The sequence below is a fragment of the Pongo pygmaeus genome, chromosome 18, assembly GCF_028885625.2.
Source record: "Pongo pygmaeus isolate AG05252 chromosome 18, NHGRI_mPonPyg2-v2.0_pri, whole genome shotgun sequence".
NCBI classification, from domain to species: domain Eukaryota; kingdom Metazoa; phylum Chordata; class Mammalia; order Primates; family Hominidae; genus Pongo; species Pongo pygmaeus.
In genome coordinates, this window is record NC_072391.2 from 47,173,327 (window position 1) to 47,192,159 (window position 18,833).

The 18,833-nt window shown below is 42.1% G+C and overlaps 1 protein-coding gene across 9 annotated transcripts in view; it reads left to right on the top strand.

The window, feature by feature from the left end:
• The window catches only part of HEATR3 (HEAT repeat containing 3), a 40,448-nt gene extending 31,797 nt beyond the window's left edge, over positions 1–8,651 (top strand). For 4 of the 9 annotated variants that reach the window (XM_054453036.2, XM_054453038.2, XM_063655025.1 and 1 more), the window contains 3 exons: positions 2,461–2,604; positions 4,486–4,662; positions 7,214–8,651. In XM_054453036.2, coding sequence (XP_054309011.2) covers positions 2,461–2,604; positions 4,486–4,662; positions 7,214–7,336 — 444 coding nt within the window. In that variant the 3' untranslated portion in view covers positions 7,337–8,651. The remainder of the gene's footprint in view (positions 1–2,460; positions 2,605–4,485; positions 4,663–7,213) is intronic. The other 5 variants (XR_010124438.1, XR_010124439.1, XR_010124440.1 and 2 more) reach the window with 5 other exon arrangements.
• Positions 8,652–18,833: the final 10,182 nt, after the last annotated feature.

Genomic DNA, 18,833 nt, shown 5'->3' on the forward strand with positions numbered 1-18,833 from the left:
CGAAACTCCATCTCTACTGAAAATTCAAAAATTAGCTGGGCGTGGTGGCAAGCGCCTGTAATCCCAGCTACTTGGGAGGCTGAGGCAGGAGAATCGCTTGAAGCCAGGAGGTGGAGGTTGCAGTGAGCCGAGATTACGCTGCACTCCAGCCTGGGTGACAAGAGTGTGACAAGAGTGAAACTCCATCTCAAAAAAAAAAAAAACCCTGGAATTAGTTACTTCTCCAATTCTCCAAGAAGCTCTGATTTCTTTAGTGGGGAAAGTGAATTGTGGAGTGCTTATTGCTACCATGTTGCCATTGTTTCTAGGTCTTTTTAGTGGAAATAGCTAGGAAATAGGCATTTTTTTAGGAGACAAAAATAATGTTTATCCTGATAATTTCCAGTTTAAATAAAAAATGGTACAATGTTTTTACTTAATTTTCAATTTTATATTTGTATCTTTTTGTATCCCCCAAAAAGATACATTTGTACCCAAAAAGGTACATTGTACCCAAAAAGATACGTTAGTGACATTAAAATTCTTATTTGCAGCTGGTCTGATGGTAGTGGGTTATCAGAACTTATTAACATTAGTGTCACTGAAGTTGGTATACAACCCCCCATGCTAAGTTTGACTGGCTTTAAAAATAATAAAAAATAGGTCGGGCACGGTGGCTCACGCCTGTAATCCCAGAACTTTGGGAGGCCGAGGCGGGCGGATCACAAGGTCAGGAGATTGAAACCAACCTGGCTAACACGGTGAAACCCCGTCTCTACTAAAAAATACAAAAAATTGGCCGGGCGTGATGGTGGGCGCCTGTAGTTCCGGCTACTCAGGAGGCTGAGGCAGAAGAATGGCATGAACCTAGGAGGCAGAGCTTGCAGTGAACCAAGATCGCGCCACTGTAATCCAGCCTGGGCGACAGAGCGATACTCCATTTCAAAAATAATAATAATAAATAATTTAAAAAATTGAGAAAAGAAAGAAAAAGATTTTTTAAAAATTTTGTTGTTTGCTTTCTCCTACAGAATGTATTTTGTAGTAGTGACATTAAAAGACATTAAAATTATTTGCTATACGGTAATATTAAAATTGTTTGCTGTAGTAACATTAAAATTGTAGTGACATTAAAACTATTATTTGCTTTATCCTACAGAATGTACTTAATAGTATCAAAATAACAATGCTCTTGTTATTGCTAACAATACTGTTTCTTTTTGTTTCTTTATATAATTTTTTTCTTAATGCTTTTAAAATTTTTTTATACTTTATTTTTATTTTTTAATTTTTTAATAGAGATGAGGTCTTGCTGTGTTGCCCAGCCTGGGCTTAAACTGGCCTCGAGTGATCCTCTTGCCTCAGCTTTCCAAAGCTAAGAATTTTTTTGAAGAGCATAATTTGACCCTCAGTTTCTAAGAAGTAGAAATGGTAATGGGATGCATAGCCTGCCATGTGGCTGCTGGGTGGACCAGAAAACCTTATACTCTAGGGCCTATAGGAATATAAAGTATTTTTATTGATTTCCCCTGGTATGTAAGCAGCAGCTTATGGGATCAGTGTGATGGTTAAGGAAAATTACTCAAAGCCCATGTTCAGGGCCAGGTGCAGTGGCTCATGCTAATAATCCCTAACACTTTGGGAGCCTGAGGCGGGAGGATTGCTTGAGCCCAAGAGTTCGAGAACAGCCTGGGCAACTTTGTGAGACTTCATGTCTACAAAAAATAAAAATAAATTAGTCTAGTGTAGGGGCGCACATGAGTGATAAGTAGTGACGCTAGGATTTGAACCCAGGGTGTCTGGCTCCAGATTCCAAGCCTTTCATCACCACACCGTGCTGCTGCTTATAGGAGATAGTCTCGCTCTGTTGCCCAGGCTGGAGTTCAGTGGTACAATCTCAGCTCACTGCAACCTCTGTCTCCCAGGTTCAAGCGTTTCTTGTGCCTCAGCCTCCTGAGTAGTTGAGATTGCAGGCGCGAGCCACCGCGCCCAGCCTTAAACTGAAAATTATCCACTACATGGTAGAAGCACCATATAATGTAATGGTTTTTACAGTCTTTAATTATGATAATACAGACATCTCAAAGTAAGTTCTTACCTTGTATAGACTCAGCCAATTTTTTTAAAACTACACAATCCTATTTATACTTTCAAAGCCTTTTTCTTACCATTAATATTAAAAAGGAATTGGACTCTTTTTAGTCTGTGTACATCTGGAATGAAAGTCTTCATCAAATTAAATGGAGCCCCTTTGATATTAGATAACAATGCCAACACGAGCAGGGTTCACCTTAGTTCAGAATTACCAGCTCTGTCTGGAAGAACTGGAATATATATTAATAGTAACTTACCTGCCAAGAGTTTATGTCACTCTTAAAATCCTGTAGCCTATAGAGGAGATTCCTGTCAGTCCAGTTTTCGCATGCTGATAGAATTAATAGAGTTTAACATTATAAATACTGTCCTCTTCTCTTTCAACAGTGCATGACTCCTGATCAGCTGATGACATTATGCAAAGCAGGCATTCATAGTAGTAATGTCGGGGTTAGAGTGAATGTCGTTAGCATTTTAGGAATCACTGGCAGCGTCCTTGCCAAAGAAGATGGTACACTTGAAACTCTTAAGGTAGAACAATTTGCTTCTGACCTAACATGTTAAATAATTAGAAATGGGAGAAGAACTGTTGGTGTTAGGATTTCTTAAAACTTGTGTGGACTTGAAGAGAAGAAGTCATATCAAGTTGCTTTATTGAGTTATATTATTAGAATATACCTTTTGGCTTGATCTAACTATGTGTATTAATTAGGTAAGTATTTGAAAAATTGAGCCACATTTTACAATTTAACATTATTCCAGAGGTACCTTTTTAAAAAAATAAATCTGTCTTTAGTGAAAGGGCAAATTCAGAATTTTTAAAGATGCCTTCTGCCTTTGCTGTTGCATCCAATGTATGCATGTTACATTCTCCTGCTGATGAATGAACAATCCACACCATTTTCCTTGCACACCAGGCAACATGCATTCTGAAAAATGCCACACAGTTAATTCTAATACCACTCCATAAATTTTAAGCAGCAACCCTGGTAGTGCCAATATACTAGCAATTCCCTCAGCATATTTGCTCTTAGCAGTTAGCACAGTTGCTCACAAACTGCGCTGTTAGGAGTACAGCATCGCTAGTAATTAGAAGGACCATCATAGTAGAATTACACTTCGGTGTGCTAATAATTGCTGAAGTGTGAGACTAATGGATAATAAACTCATTATTATAAAGTACCTCTTAACCTGCTAAGAACTTTACAATGATGACTGATGTTTTTAAGAATCTATTTTTGAAAAATGATACTTGCAAAGCTTTTTATTTTTCTTTTTTTTTTTTTTCTGAGCTGGAGTCTCAGTCACCCAGGCTGGAGTGCAGTAGTGCAGTAGTGCGATCTCGGCTCACTGCAACCTCCCCGTCTGGGTTCAAGCAATTCTTCTGCCTCAGCCTCCCGAGTAGCTGGGATTACAGGTGCCCACTACCACACCTGGCTAATTTTTGTATTTTTAATAGAGATGGGGTTTCGCCATGTTGGCCAAGCTGGTCTTGAACTCCTGGGCTCAAGCGATCTGCCTACCTCAGCATCCCAGAGTGCTGGGATTACAGGCATGAGCCACTGCACCCGGCAACAGTTATTTCTTAGTGTGTCTAATTCCTGGTCCATATTCATAATTTTACAGTTGCCTCAAAATTGTCTGTTTACAGAGAGCTTGTTTACACTGCTGAAGTCCACATGTTATGTTTCCTGTGGGGTCTTCTCTTTCTCTCTTAATCTTGAACAGTTCCTCCCCGGCACCACGTGGTTATTCTCACCTCCTGGATCAGTTGTCGTATATAGTGTCCAACCTTCTGGATTTGTCTGATTGCTACCTTGTGGTGTTAAATTTGTTCTTTTATCCTTGTATTTCCTGCAAACTGACAGTTAGATCTACAGACTAGATTCGATTCAGATCAGTCTTATTTTATGTTTTTTAGATATGAGGTCTTGCTCCATTACTGAGGCTGGTCTTGAACTCTTGGGCTCAAGCGATCCTCCCGCCTAGCCTCACAAAGTTCTGAACTTACAGGTGTGAGCCACTTGCAACTGGCCCTAAAGGGTTTTTCTTATGCTTTTAAAAGCAGATTTTTTGTTGTCGTTGTTGGTACAGATAAGATTTCTATGCATCTTGACATCATGGAGAAAGCCTTTTTGAGAGAGGTAGAGGGGAAAATTTAGTGATTTCCAAAATCATACATCATTTATGGATTTTAATTCACTTTATTTATGAATATAAACTATAATATGTTTAATTTATCTTGCTTATACTTGGTATGTTTATAAGTATTTAAGTCTAATCTCTTAAAGTTTTAATTTTTCCCTGGCATTTGTATATAAAATAGTATGCATGAGTTATTGCCACATTCAAAGTTGGTACTTGTTTTGGAGACTGGTGTTAGTCATACTAAATGTGTTTTGTTGTTTCCAGAACATTGGGTGCTTTCTGCTTGAAGTTACCACCAAAGATCCTTCCCTTGTGGTAGCAGGAGAAGCTTTGGATGCCCTCTTTGATGTTTTTGCAGATGGTAAAGAAGCTGAAAGAGCCTCGATTCAAATTAAATTATTATCTGCTCTGAAAGAATTCCAGCCGGTCTTTAAAATGAAGGTTTGTAGCCATTTAACTTATAAATACATAAGTCTGAACATTCTGTGGAGATGAGGGTGTGTGTAGTTACCGCTGTGCAACTCAGAAGCATGTGCATGACAAATCCCCATATGTAGCAAAGCATCCCCAGTACTTTGTAAAATGTTTGTTGACTGAGTCATAGCTCAACAGTGTGACTATTGAATCACTGAAACTGAAGCTAAAATGGTATCTGACAAGTTCTTCTTTTTTTTAACAGTTTAGTAATTTTGACAGTGCTTCATATATGTCAGTATTATACTCTGTATTTTGCAAAGCACTTTCATACACATTTTGCATTTATTTAATTTTACTTTTTTTTTGTTTTTTTGAGACAGGGTCTCACTCTGTCGCCCATGCTGGAGTGCAGTGGCACGATCTTGGCTCACTGCAACCTCCCCTTCCCCGGTTCAAGTGATTCTTGTGCCTCAGCCTCCCAAGTAGCTGGGATTACAGGTGTCCACCACATCACCCAAATAATTTTTGTATTTTTAGTAGAAACGGGGATTCGCCATGTCATCCAGGATGGTCTCGAACTCCCAGCCTCAGGTGATCCGCCCACCTTGGCCTCCCAAAGTGCTGGGATTACAGGTGTGAGCCACCGTGCCCAGCCATGCTGTTCTTAAAGGTTACAGTCCTTTAGATTTCTGGATAAAGAGCTTGCAAGATAAGAAAAAAAAATCCCCTATTTCCCTGCAGCTTCAAGGAAAGCAGATATATTAACAGTTAGAGTCATCAAACGCTGCAGAAGCAGGTGCTTAAAAAAGGTTAAACAGTGAACTGGGAAAATAACCCCTGACTTCTGAAAGGTCTTTATTCTGATTGATTTTCCTACTCAGTGTATATTGCTGTGGTAATAACATTTGTTTTTCTTTTATCAAAGATATAAAGCTCTAATGAGATTTCTTACTAGCCAGAGGCTAGCCTGTAGTTATTTATGTGAAACTCTTTTTTTTGCTAAATGAAGCCACAATTTGTATTAAAGGCTATTCAGTGTATATTTAGCTACAAAATGCATTTACGTACAACCAAGAACTTCTCTTGAGCAGTGTTTCTCAAAAGTGCCCTCCTTGTATCAGCAGCATCAGCCCTTGCCTGGTAACTTATTCAAAATGCAGGTCCTCGGCCCCAACTCCAGACCTACTGAGTCACAGACTCTGTGGATGGGCCCACCAGTCTATTTTTCAGCAAGCCTTCCAGATGATACTGTTGCACACTAAAACCTGAGAGCCACTGCTCTAGAATAGAGGTGAGATCAACTCAGATTCCATACAATTGATATAAAAAACCACAAGCCAGGCGCAGTGGCTCACACCTGTAATCCCAGCACTTTGGGAGCCCCAGGTGGGAGGATCATTTGAGTCTAGGACTTCAAGACCAGCCTGGGAAACATAGCAAGAACTAGTCTCTACAAAAAAATTTTTTAAGTTAGCCATTAAGTGGTGGCTCATGCCTGTCATCCCAGCTACTCAGGAAGCTGAGCAGGAGGATTGCTTGAGCGCAGGAGTTGGAGGCTACAGTGAACTCAGTAGATTGCAGCACTGCACTCCAGCCTAGGAGACGAAGCAAGACCCATCTCTATTAAAAACAAAAAACAAGCAAGCAAACAAAACCAGCGCTGGGCATGGTGGCTTATACCAGCGCTGGGCATGGTGGCTTATACCAGCGCTGGGCGTGGTGGCTTATACCAGTAATCCCAGCACTATGGAAGGCCAAGGTAGTAGGATTGCGTGAGCCCAGGAGTTCAAGACCAGCCTGGGCAACATAGTGAGACCCCACCTCTACTAAAAATTTTTAAAAATTACTCCAGCATGGTAGTGCACCGCTTCTAGTCCTAGCTACTGTGGTGGCAGAGGCAGGAGGATCACTTGCGTCCAGGAGGTCGAGGCTGCAGTGACCCATGACCACAGCACGGCTCTCTGGCCTGGATGACAGAGAGAGACCCTGTTCCAAAACCAAAAAAACCACAACACTACAGACCTCTGGCTAACAAAGGAATTTTTTTTTTAAGGTGGGGTCTCACTGCGTTGCCCAGGCTAGTCTCAAACTCCTGGACTCAAGCAAACCACCTGCCTCGGCCTCCCAAACTGCTGGGATTACAGGCATGAGTCTGCACCCAGCCTTACAGAGGAATTTCATTAAGGCTTTATACCTCTGAGAGAAGAAAAACAATTAAGTATTATTACCATAGCAATGCATACTAACAAGGAAAATCAGTCTGAACATCAGACCTTTCAGAGGTTAGGGGTTATTTTCCCAATTCATGGTTTACATAATTCCTTTCTATAGTTTATATAACTCTTACCACCTGCCATTCAGTCACCTTTGTAACTATCATTTTTAATAATGCACATTCTCAGTTTATTCTTTACTTACCGAGTTCCATTTACCTTGGAAGTAAAAACGTTTTTTCCAAATTCTTACAGCTGTCTGCTTCAGCAAATGGTTAAATACACCCTAAATTAAATACTTTATTTAAATGAATTAATAATATCTACCAAGTTACATACGATTTTTTGTTTTTTGTTTGCAGATACGTAAAGAAGGGAGAGGTAACTATAGCACAGATCAGCTCTGTGTTCTTGACAATGTGAAAATGAATTTGAGGAGATTTATTGCTTATCAAGAAACCGTTGAGAAAAGACTGACTTCTTAAACAATCCAAAAAAGAAACCAGTTCTTCCCCCAAAGTATTCAATGCTTAGAATACTAAAAGGTTTTCTTTGAATGTATATGTTTCTGAAAGTCATTTTTTAATGCTTACATTCTGTACGTTCTGTAAAAACTTCAAAACCTGGCCAGGCACGGGGGCTCAGGCCTGTAATCCCAGCACCTTGGAAGACCGAGGCGGGTGGATCTCTTGAGGTCAGGAGTTTGAGGCCAGCCTGGCCAACATGGTGAAACTGCATGCATGAGCATGGTGGCACATGCCTGTAATCCCAGTTACTCAGGAGGCTGAGGGAGGAGAATCGGTTGAACCTGGGAGGCAGAGGTTGCAGTGAGCTGAGATCACGCTACTACACTCCAGCCTGGGCGACAGAGGGAGACCCTGTCTCCGAAAAAAAAAAAATCTTCAAAACCTGTCAGAAACTCTGTTGTTGGGTTTTTTTGTGTGTTTTTTGTTTGTTTTGTTTTGTTTTGTTGTTTTGTTGTTTTTTTGTTTTTTTGAGATGGAGTCTCACTGCTACCCAGGCTGTATTACAGTGCTGCGATCTTGGCTTACTGCAACCTCTGCCATTCCAGGTTCAAGCGATTTTCCTGCCTCAGCCTCCCGAGTAGCTGGGATTACAGGCACCCACCACCACACCTGGTTTTTGTTTTTTGTTTTTTGTTTTTTCAGTAGAGATGGGGTTTCACCATGTTGGCCAGGCTGGTCTCAAATTCCTGACCTCAAGTGATCCGCCCGCCCTGGCCTCCCAAAGTGCTGGGATTACAGGCATGAGCCACCATGCCTGGCCAGAAACTCTTTTTCAAGTGTTGAGATCTGTGTGGCATTTCTAGCGCTCTCTAAATTATGTGTCTGGCATATTTTAATCACTGGAAACTCAAAGAGTGGAAGAGTGGAAGTGCAAAGGAATCTCAGGTAGCTCTTAACTGATTCGCCAGCAGTGAAGAAACTTCAATCATGTTTTCCTTGAATTTTGCAAAAAAAGAAAATCCAAAGCATTGCTTGGATGGTCTTTTAAGGCATTTTATATTAGCTGAACCTTAAACTGAAATATGAAAACAAGCTTTATAAACTAGTTTTTTGATATGAAGTATGTCAATTATGTTTGCCTTTTGTGAAGAAGTAAATGAGTTGAATTTGTATTTCACTTACTAGATTTTACTAATGAGCTAATGGGGTCATTGCCATCCTCGCTATTCATGACTTTGATGAGTTATTGCTGTAACATCACTTCTTGATTTAATTTGATATGGAATCAGAATTGGGAGAAGGTATTTTTAAATAAACAACTTTTTAATGGAAAGTTTTGTGTCTTACAAATCTTTTTTAAGATACCAAATAAAGGGTTATTAGTAGAAAATGAGATGATACTACTCCTGGATATTTGTTTGCTAATGGATATTGCTTGGAATATATGTGAGACATTAAAAAAATGACAGCATGACTTTGCAGCATTACCTCTCAGTGTCTTCGAAGTACTAGGTGACAGCTGGGGCTCGAGGGAGTTTCCATGTGCATCATTGTCTCGGCTGGGCCTCTGAACCAGCTTCATTGTCCATCCATTTGCCTGATGAGAAGGGAAATTTGAAAATTTGTGTACAGTTGATCTCAGTTGCCCTGATAAAAGGCCCAATCCCCAGTACAGGACTTAATTTTAATTCACTGCTTCCGTAGCAGCACAAAATGAGCTAGTAGTGTTAGATTTCATCTGCACTGTGATGTATTTTACAGTTTTTACCTATATGATATAGACGGTTGGGAAAACAAGGTTGTTTCCCAGCCGTAAGAGTTCCTAGCCCATGGCACCAAGTAAAATAACCCAAATTGTGTATATGGTGGGAAAACGGAAATGGTATACCATATACGACACCTCGCTTTATTATGGTCCTTACTCATGAATTTTAAGGTATATGTGTATGTTTAGTGATCGTTTCAGCTAAATGATTGGCCCAAGCATGTCTCCTTGGAGAACGATTCTTCCAAAAAAGGAAGTATTAGAGTTCTCTCTGCCTCAATTATTTATAAAATATAATTATTTTCAAGGAGAAGAAAGTTCCTCATTCTGTTTATTCTTCCCCACAGTTTCTGACCTATAAACAATATCCAGGATATTTAGAACAGGACCTAGTATATAGTCGACTCGATAAATATTTGTTGAGTAAATAAATGCTGGTGATTTTCTCGTTTTGTGTGTGATTTTCTGTTTTACTAAGCAAGCTCTAAAGCAGCTGTTGAATGCAGAATCATCCTTAAACACAGTAGAAGATGAGATGACACTGAAGATGTGCCATCCTAAAAATCTCTTAGATTCTGAGGCATGGATAATTGGGTCTGGATTCTCCCATTCAACTTTACCACTCTAACAACACAAAAGAAGGGAAAACAACTCATAAATACAGCATACAGTTTTAACTATTCACATAATAGCTCAATAGAGCATGCAAATATTATTCATGGCACAGGATAATGGAGAACTTTTTCTGTATGACCATAGGGGGAAAAAAGTCTGCTTTAAAATATACTTATTTGAAAATCACCCAGAATAGCCCGTTAGAAATACACACTGGAGGCCAAGCATTTTGGGAGGTCGAGGTGGGCAGATCACTTAAGGTGAGGAATTTGAGACCAGCCTGGCCAACATAGTGAGATCCCATCTCTACAAAAATACAAGAACTAGCTGGGTGTGGTAGCATGCACCTGTAATCCCAGCTACTTGGGAGGCTGAGGCAGGAGAATCACTTGAACCTGGGAGGTGGAGGTTGCAGTGAGCCAAGATTCCGCCACTGCACTCCAGCCTGGGCAACAGAGCAAGACTCCACCTCAAAAAAAAAAAAAAATTAGCCGGGTGTGGTGGCCCATGACTGTAATCCCAGCTACTCGGAGGCTGAGGCATGAGAATCACTTGAACCCAGGAGGTGAAGGTTGCAATGAGCCAAGATTGCACCAGTGCACTTTAGCCTGGGCAACAGAGTGAGCTCGGTTAAAAAAAAAAAGAAAAGAAATATACACTGTTCAGGCATAGTGGCTCACACCTGTAATCCCAGCACTTTGGGAGGCCAAGACGGGTGAATCGCTTGAGCTCTGGAGTTTGAGACCAGCCTGGGCAACATAGGGAAACTTTGTCTCTGCTAAACAAAAAAAATTAGCCAAGCTTGGTGGTGCACACCTGTAGTCTCAGCTACTTGGGAGGCTGAGGCAGGAGGATGGCTTGAGCCTAGGAGATTGAGGCTGTAGTGAATCATGATTCCATCCTAAGCAACAGTGCAAAACCTTTCTCAAAAAAAAAAAAAAAAAAAAAGGTGGTGGCCGGGCGCAGTAGCTCACAGTTGTAATCCCAGCACTTTAGAAGGCCAAGATGGGCAGATCACTAGAGCCTAGGAGTTTGAGACCAGCCTGGCCAACATGGCAAAACCCTGTCTCTACTAAAAATACAAAAATTAGCCGGGTGTGGTGGCATGCCCCTGTAGTCCCAGCTACTGGGAAGCTGAGGCAGGACAATCGCTTGAACATGGGAGGTGGAGATTACAGTGAACTCAGATTACGCTACTGCACTCCAGTCTGGACGGCAAGAGCGAGACTCTGTCTCAAAAAAAAGGGGGAGCTGGCCGGGCGCGATGGCTCACACCTGTAATCCCAGCACTCTGGGAGGCCGAGGCGGGTGGATCATGAGGTCAGGAGATCAAGACCATCTTGGCTAACACAGTGAAACCCTGTCTCTACTAAAAATAAATAAAAAATAAAAAATAAAAATTAGCCAGGTGTGGTGGTGGGCGCCTGTAGTCCCAGCTGCTTGGGAGGCTGAGGCAGGAGAATGGCATGAACCTGGGGGGCAGAGCTTGCAGAGAGCCGAGACCGTGCCACTGCACTCCAGCCCGGGTGACAGAGTGAGACTCCGTCTCAAAAAAAAAAAAGAAAAAGAAAAAAGGTGGGGAGCTGACATGGGTGTGTTTGGCTGTGCATATGCGTCATGCGACCCGATTTTAAACTTACTGTGTATAAAGCTAAAGCAATCAAATCAGTATGGTTTTAGCATAAGTAAAGACATACAGATCAATGGAACAAAATTGAGTCCAGAAAAAGACCCATGATTATATGATCAATTGATTTTCCACTAAGGTGCCCAGTTAACTCAATGGAGAAACAATAGTCTTTTCAGTAAATGGTGCTAGAATAACGGGTATCTATATGGAAAAAGACATACTCAAGAGTCAAAGTTTAATAAAATTATTATTATTTGTTTTTTACTAATTCATCAAGTACAGTCTTGGGTGCAGCTTGCTTTGTTTTTCCTATAAGTGCATGATTGGGGAGAATGCAGTGATAATTAGTACAGTTTGGTGCCCATGCCCTGATTCATACTAGACACCAGCAGTTTCATCCCATCACTTTAGTGTCCACAGCCCCAATGTGCCACCACAGCAAAAAAAGGCAAGTCACATTTAGTATTGTGAAAACAGTATTGACCTCATGAGCCCCCCGAAAAGGATCTGTGTAACAACACACTTTGAGAACTACTGGTCTAGAAAGAGCTGGAAAGAGAAAATAAGGAGGATTGAGACGAAGTTGTGAAGAAATCTAGTAAGTGCTGGCCTGGTTGGAGAATGAACCTGAAAAGAAACACAGAAGGAGTCCCCTGAGGTGTAGAAGAAACCAGAAGGCTGAGTGCAGTGGCTCACACTTTGGGAGGCCTAGGTAGGAGGACCACTTGAAGCCAGGAGTTTTAGACCAGCCTGGGCAACAAAGCAAGACCCCGCCTCTATATTTTATACATTTTATTTATTGATTGATTGAGACGGAGTTTTAGACCAGCCTGGGCAACAAAGCAAGACCCCGCCTCTACATTTTATACATTTTATTGATTGGTTAATTGAGACAGAGTTTCTCTCTTGTTCCCCAGGCTGGAGTGCAATGGCATGATCTCAGCTCACTGCAACCTCTGTCTCCCAGGTTCAAGCGATTCTCCTGCCTCAGCCTCCTGAGTAGCTGGGACTACAGGTGTGCATCACTACAGCCGGCCAATTTTTGTATTTTTAATTTTGTATTTTAATTTCCTTTTTAAGGAAGTTTTTGGGTTCTTTACTCCCAAACCTCAAAGCCTGCTTACTGCTTCTGTTGGTTTACACACACACGTACACAATCAAGAGCTTCAAAATCTTACACAGTCTTGTTCTGTTGCCCAGGCTAGAGTGCAGTGGCATGAACACAGACCACTGCAGCCTTGACCTCCTGGACTCAGGAAATCCTCCGACATCAGCCTCCCAAGTAGCTGGGACCACAGGCACATGCCACCATGCCCAGATGATTTTTTTTTTTTTTTAATTTTTGTAGAGACGGGGTCTTGCTATGTTCCCCATGCTGGTCTCAAACTCAGGCTCAAGTGATCCTCCCACCTCCACCTCCCAAAGTGCTGGGAGTACAGGCATGAGCCACTGTGTCTAACAAGGTCTTAGTTTTAATGCTCTTTTTATCTTTTTTTTTTTTTTTTTTGAGATGGAGTCTCACTCTGTCACCCAGGTTGGAGTGCCATGGCGTGATCTCAGCTCACTACATCCACCTCCTCTGAGGTTCAAGTGATTCTCCTGCCTCAGCCTCCAGAGCAGCTGGGAATACAGGCACGCACCACCGCACCTGGCTAATTTTTGTGTTTTTTAGTAGAGTCGGGGTTTCACCATGTTGGCCAGACTGGTCTCGAACTCCTGACCTCAAGTGATCCACCCGCCTCAGCCTCCCAAAGTGCTGGGATTATAGGCGTGAGCCACAACGACTGGCCTAAAGCTCTTTTTATCTTGTCCCTTTTGTGAGTTAAAAGTACATATTAATTTATCTAAGAACAAAAAAAGTTATGTCTTCATATTGTGGAAGATTCTCAATTTTTGCTCATCAGAGAAATGTATATCTTTAATTGGGGCTATTTTGGTCCACTTAATTGAGCATTTTCTTCTTTTAGTGAACAGAATTAACTTGAGTCATTTTTTTCTATGCAGAGTGAGAAATTATAAACAAGTGGTTTCGAGAGTTTGCCTAAATGTATTTTTATCCCTCCTGCTCTTATATAGGAGTCCTAATTATGAGAAAACAGTTGCCCTAAAATTTTTACGTTTTCAGCAATGTATGCTTGCCCATGAAAAGAACACATTCTTTTTGAATAAAGAATCTACTATCTTCAATTTCTTCCATTTAGTAAGAGTGGATCACCATGGCCAGGTGCAGTAGTCACGCCTGTAATCCCAGCACTTTGGGAGGTTGAGGCAAACGGGTTCCTTGAGCTCAGGAGTTTGAGACCAGCCTGGGCAACATAGTGAGACCTCATCTCAAAAAAAAAAAAAAAAAAAAAAGAGCGAAACCAGGAAAAACACTTTTCTACTCTCATTTGTGGGAACCAATATCGTGACTTTATTTAACATAATTAGTTATTCAAGTAAAATAAGAAGAAATGAAGTTTTTTTATTTTGTTTTGAGATGGAATTTCACTCTTGTTGCTCAGGCTGGTGTGCAATGGCACAATCTCGGCTCACTGCAACCTCTGCTTCCCAGGTTCAAGTGATTCCATGCCTTAACCTCCCAAGTAGCTGGGATTCCAGGCGTCCACTACCATGCCTGACTAATTTTTGTATTTTTACTAGAAACAGGGTTTCACCATCTTGGCCAGGCTGGTCTCGAACTCCTGACCTCAGGTGATCTGCCCACCTCGGCCTCCCAAAGTGCTGGGATTACAGGCATAAGCCACCACACCTGGCCTGAAATGAATATATTTTTGAATGAATGTTCTTGCATTAAAGGAATAATGGCCAGGCGTGGTGGCTTGCACCTGTGATTCCAGCCACTCAGGAGGCCAAGGCAGGAGGATTGCATGAGCCTGGGAGTTTGAGGCTGCAGTGAAAATACATAGATAAATAAAGGAATAATAGATTTGCTTTTAGGCCCATCAGATTTTAAATTACATACAATGGAACAGGTACAGAACATGGAGCTGAAGTGATTTTCACAAAGCTGTTTCAAATAATCACCTTCATTTTTTTTCATTTTTTAAAAGAATTTTAAATGAAAAAGAAATAGAGACAGGGTCTCCCTTTGTTGTCCAGGCTGGTCTCAAACTCCTGGGCTCAGGCAATCCACCTGCCTCAGCCTCCCAAAGTGCTGGGATTACAGCGATGAACCACCACGTCTAGCCTCCTTTTTTCTTTCAAAGATGAATGTACAAAAATGGAAATTAAGTTTAAAATCATTAGAGTCTTTAAAACATGACAACCTGCAATGAAATAGACAACTGCATATTGCACAATTATTTTCATGAAAATTTGCACATAAATTTAAAGCATTTCACAATTTGACAGAATATTCTCATAAACTACCAAAAAAGCCTTAAAGCTATATGAAAGATATGGAAATGTTCACTTTTGATCTGTCACTTTCACCTTAAATAATAAGGTAAAATAAGTTCTGAAAATTTCAGATGACATTTTCCATTGCTGTATTGAAAGCAGGTATACTTCCTTTCTATTTTCTTAAAGTTGTGTTTAATAAAACAGGTAATACCCATGCATGATAAACAGTTAAAACAATATTAGAAGAGAATTCTTTTTTTGTTTGTTTGTTTGAGACAGAGTCTCACTCTTGTTGCCCAGGCTGGAATACAATGGCGCGAACTCAGCTCACTGCAACCTCAGCCTCCCTGGTTCAAGCGATTCTCCTGCCTCAGCCTCCCAAGTAGCTGGGATTACAGGCACCTGCTACCATGCCCAGCTAATTTTTTGTATTTTTAGTAGAGATGGGATTTCACCATGTTGCCCAGGCTGTTCTCAAACTCCTGACGCCAGGTGATCCACCCACCTCAGCCTCCCAAAGTGCTGGGATTACAGGCATGAGCCACCACGCCCGGCCTAGAAGATAATTCTTGAAAAGTATTTTGGGTTGGGCATGGTGGCTCACATCTGTAATCCCAGGACTTTGGGAGGCCAAGGTGGGAGGATAGCTTGAGACCAGAAGTTTGAGGCCACCTGGCCAACACAGCAAGACCCTATTTCTATTGTTTTTTTTTAAAAGAAAAGTTTTGTTTTGTTTTGTTGAGACAGGGTCTGGCTCTGTCACCTAGGCTGGAGTGCAGTGTTATGATCTTGGCTCACTGTAACCTCCGGCTTAAACCAACCTCCCACCTCAGCCTCCCAAGTTGCTGGAACCACAGGCACGTGCCACCAAGCCCGGCTAATTTTTGTACTTTTTTGTAGAGACAAGGTCTCACTATGTTGCCCAGGCTGGTCTCAAACTCCTGAGCTCAAGCAGTCCACCTGCCTCAGCCTCCCAAATTGCTGGGATTACAGGCGCAAGCCACTGCACTCGGCCTAGATTTCTTCTCTTTACATTTGGAAAGAAAAATAAGAACCAGAAACCTGAGTATCCCTCTTGCGTTCTGGATTTTCTCCTTGCTTTAAAGAGGGCTTTAGAAAGAATGTGTCACTGGATATCTGGAGGCCACACGTGATTCAGCGCTCACCACGCTGGTTCCCTGCAGGTGCTGGAAGGTGAGAAAGTCCCTGTCACTTCCTGCCTTCCAAAGCTTGCTGACAAGAATGAGAAGCCTGAGAAATCTCTGTGGTATGTGGGATGACACCGCCCAGTGAATTCTGAAAGAAACAGGAGAAAAGAGGCAATAAAGCCTATGTAGAAGCTTGAGGAAGAGAATGTGGCCTGTGCAGTTGGAGTCCCGCCTTCCTGCCCTCATCCTGACACTCTGGTGACACCAGCCTGACTTCCAGCTGCCACCCACTGCCATTTCCCTGCCTGAGGACTTCCTTGAGCCCCCAGGTCCTCCTTTGCCACAGGATGACAGGTCAGAAGTGCAGGGAGTGGACTAACCTGCCCCAATCCCTCCATGGATGACTGACAGATGGAGGTGCATAAAGGCCCCACGCTCCTGCCCCTTAGGCAGGAGGATCAGATGCGCATTCTACATTGGCTCCCAGAGTTCTCTAGCAGATTAGGTTTTAGAGGCTCCCAGGGGATCCTGCTGGAAAACACACCCACTGTTGCTCCCATCCCTTCCCTACTGGAATTCCCCTCTGCCCACTGGTGTTTCTTGGGATTACCTACATCCCACAAGACTGGTTGCACTTGAAACCTTGGGAGAACTCAAGGCAACACAAGACATATTTGAGTTATATTGATAGACAGAGGGAGAGAGTGTGTGTTTTGTTCTGTTTTTGTTTGTTTGTTTTTGTTTTTGTTTTGTTTTGTTTTTTTAGTGCTGAACTCTCCCTCTCACCCAGGCTGGAGTGCAGTGGTGCAATCATAGCTCACTGCAGCCTCAAAAACTCCCAGGCTCAAGAGAACCTTCTGCCTCAGCCTCCAAGTAGATGGGACTATGGGTGCCCACAGCCACTCCTGGCATGTTTTAAAATTTTTTAATTTTTAATTTTTTTTTTTTTTTTTTTTGGAGACAGAGTCTTGCTCTGTCACCAGGCTGGAGTGCAGTGGCACAATCTTGGCTCACTGCAACCTTCCCCTTCCGGGTCCAAGCGATTCTCCTGCCTCAGCCTCCCGAGTAGCTGGGACTACAGGCATGTACCACCATTCCCGGCTAATTTTTGTATTTTTAGTAGAGGTGGGGTTTCGCCATGTTGGCCAGGCTGGTCTTGAACTCCTAGCCTGAAATGATCCTCCCACTTTGGCCTCCCAAAGTGCTGAAATTACAGGCGTAAGCCACGATGCCCAGCTTTTAAGTTATATTTAAGTTGTTCTTTGAAGTAGGGGAAATGTCTCTGTGTGTGTGTCTAAGATAAGCAAGTTCATAAATTTACATTCTGGGTATGTAAGAGTTCTATTCATTAGTCACACCTGTGGAGTAGTGCTTGTCAATGTATAGGGCAATTATATTAAATTTCTTGCCTTAGGATAGAAGATAATTCTCCTGGCCAGGTGCGGTGGCTCACGCCTGTAATCCCAACACTTTGGGAGGCTGAGACAGGCAGATCACCTGAGGTTAGGAGTTCGAGACCAGCCTGGCCAACAGGGTGAAATCCCATCTCTACTAAAAATACAAAAATTAGCCAGGAGTGTAGTGCACACCTGTAATCCCAGCTTCTAGGGAGGCTGAGGCAGGAGAATTGCTTGAACCTGGAAGGTGGAGGTTGCAGTGAGCTGAGATCCCGCCACAGCACTCCAGCCTGGGTAACGGAGTGAGACTTCATCTCAAAAAAAAAAAAAAAATTAGCTGGGCATGATGGCATGTACCTGCCGTCCCAGCTACTGAGGAGGCTGAGGCACGAGAATCGCTTGAACCCAGGACGTGGAGGTTGCAGTGAGCCAAGATCATGTCACTGCACTCCAGCCTGGGCAACAACAACAGAGCAAGACTCTGTCTTAAAAAAAAAAATCTAGACTCTGTCTAAAGAAAGAAAAATCTAGACTCTGTCTAAAATATAAATATGTGTATATATGTATATATGTGTGTATGTATGTGTGTGTGTGTGTGTGTGTGTGTGTGTGTATAAAACAAAACTGTAGTAACCAAAACAGCATGATACTGACATATAAAAATAGACACATAGACCAATGGAACAGATTAGAGAACCCAGAAATTAATGCACTTATCTACAGCCAACTGATTTTTGGCAAAGGTGCCAAGAATACTCACTGGGGAAAGAACAGTCTCTTCAATCAATAGTGCTAGGAAAACTGGAGATCCATATGCAGAAGAATGAAACTACACCCTCACTTCTCATTCTATACAAAAATTAACTCAAAATGGATCAAAGGCCTAAATGTAAGACTGGAACCTATAAAACTACCAGAAGAAAATATATAGAGAGGAAATGCTTCAGGACATTGTCTGCGAAAAGATTTTATGAATAAGACCTCAAAAGCACAGGCAAGCAGGAGACTGAGGCTGCAGTGAGCCTTTTGTACTACTGCACTCCAGCCTGGGCAACACAGCAAGACCCTGTCAAAAAAAGCATAGGCAGCAAAAATAAGTAAATGGGATTATATCAAACTCAAAAGCCTCTGAACAGCAAAGGAAACAGTCAACAGAGTGAAGAGACAACAAACAAATTGGGAGAAAATATTTGCAAACTACTCATCCACTAGGGGATGAATATCTAGAATATACAAGAAACACAAACATCTCAACAGCAAAAAAAAAAAAAAAATTCCAATCTAAAAAATGGACAAACGAGGGCCAGGCACGGTAGCTCACACCTGTAATCCCAGCACTTTGGGAGGCTAAGGCAGGCAGATCACCTGAGGTCGGGAGTTCGAAACCAGCCTGTCCAACATGGTGAAACCCTGTCTCTACTGAAAAATACAAGTAGCCTGGTGTGGTGGAGGGCGCCTGTCGTCCCAGCTACTTGGGAGGCTGAGGCAGAAGAATTGCTTGACCCCAGGAGATGGAGATTGCAGTGAGCTGAGATCGTGCCATTGCACTCCAGCCTGGGTGACAAGAGCAAAACTCCATCTCAAAAGAAAAAAAAAAAAGGACAAATGATCTCAA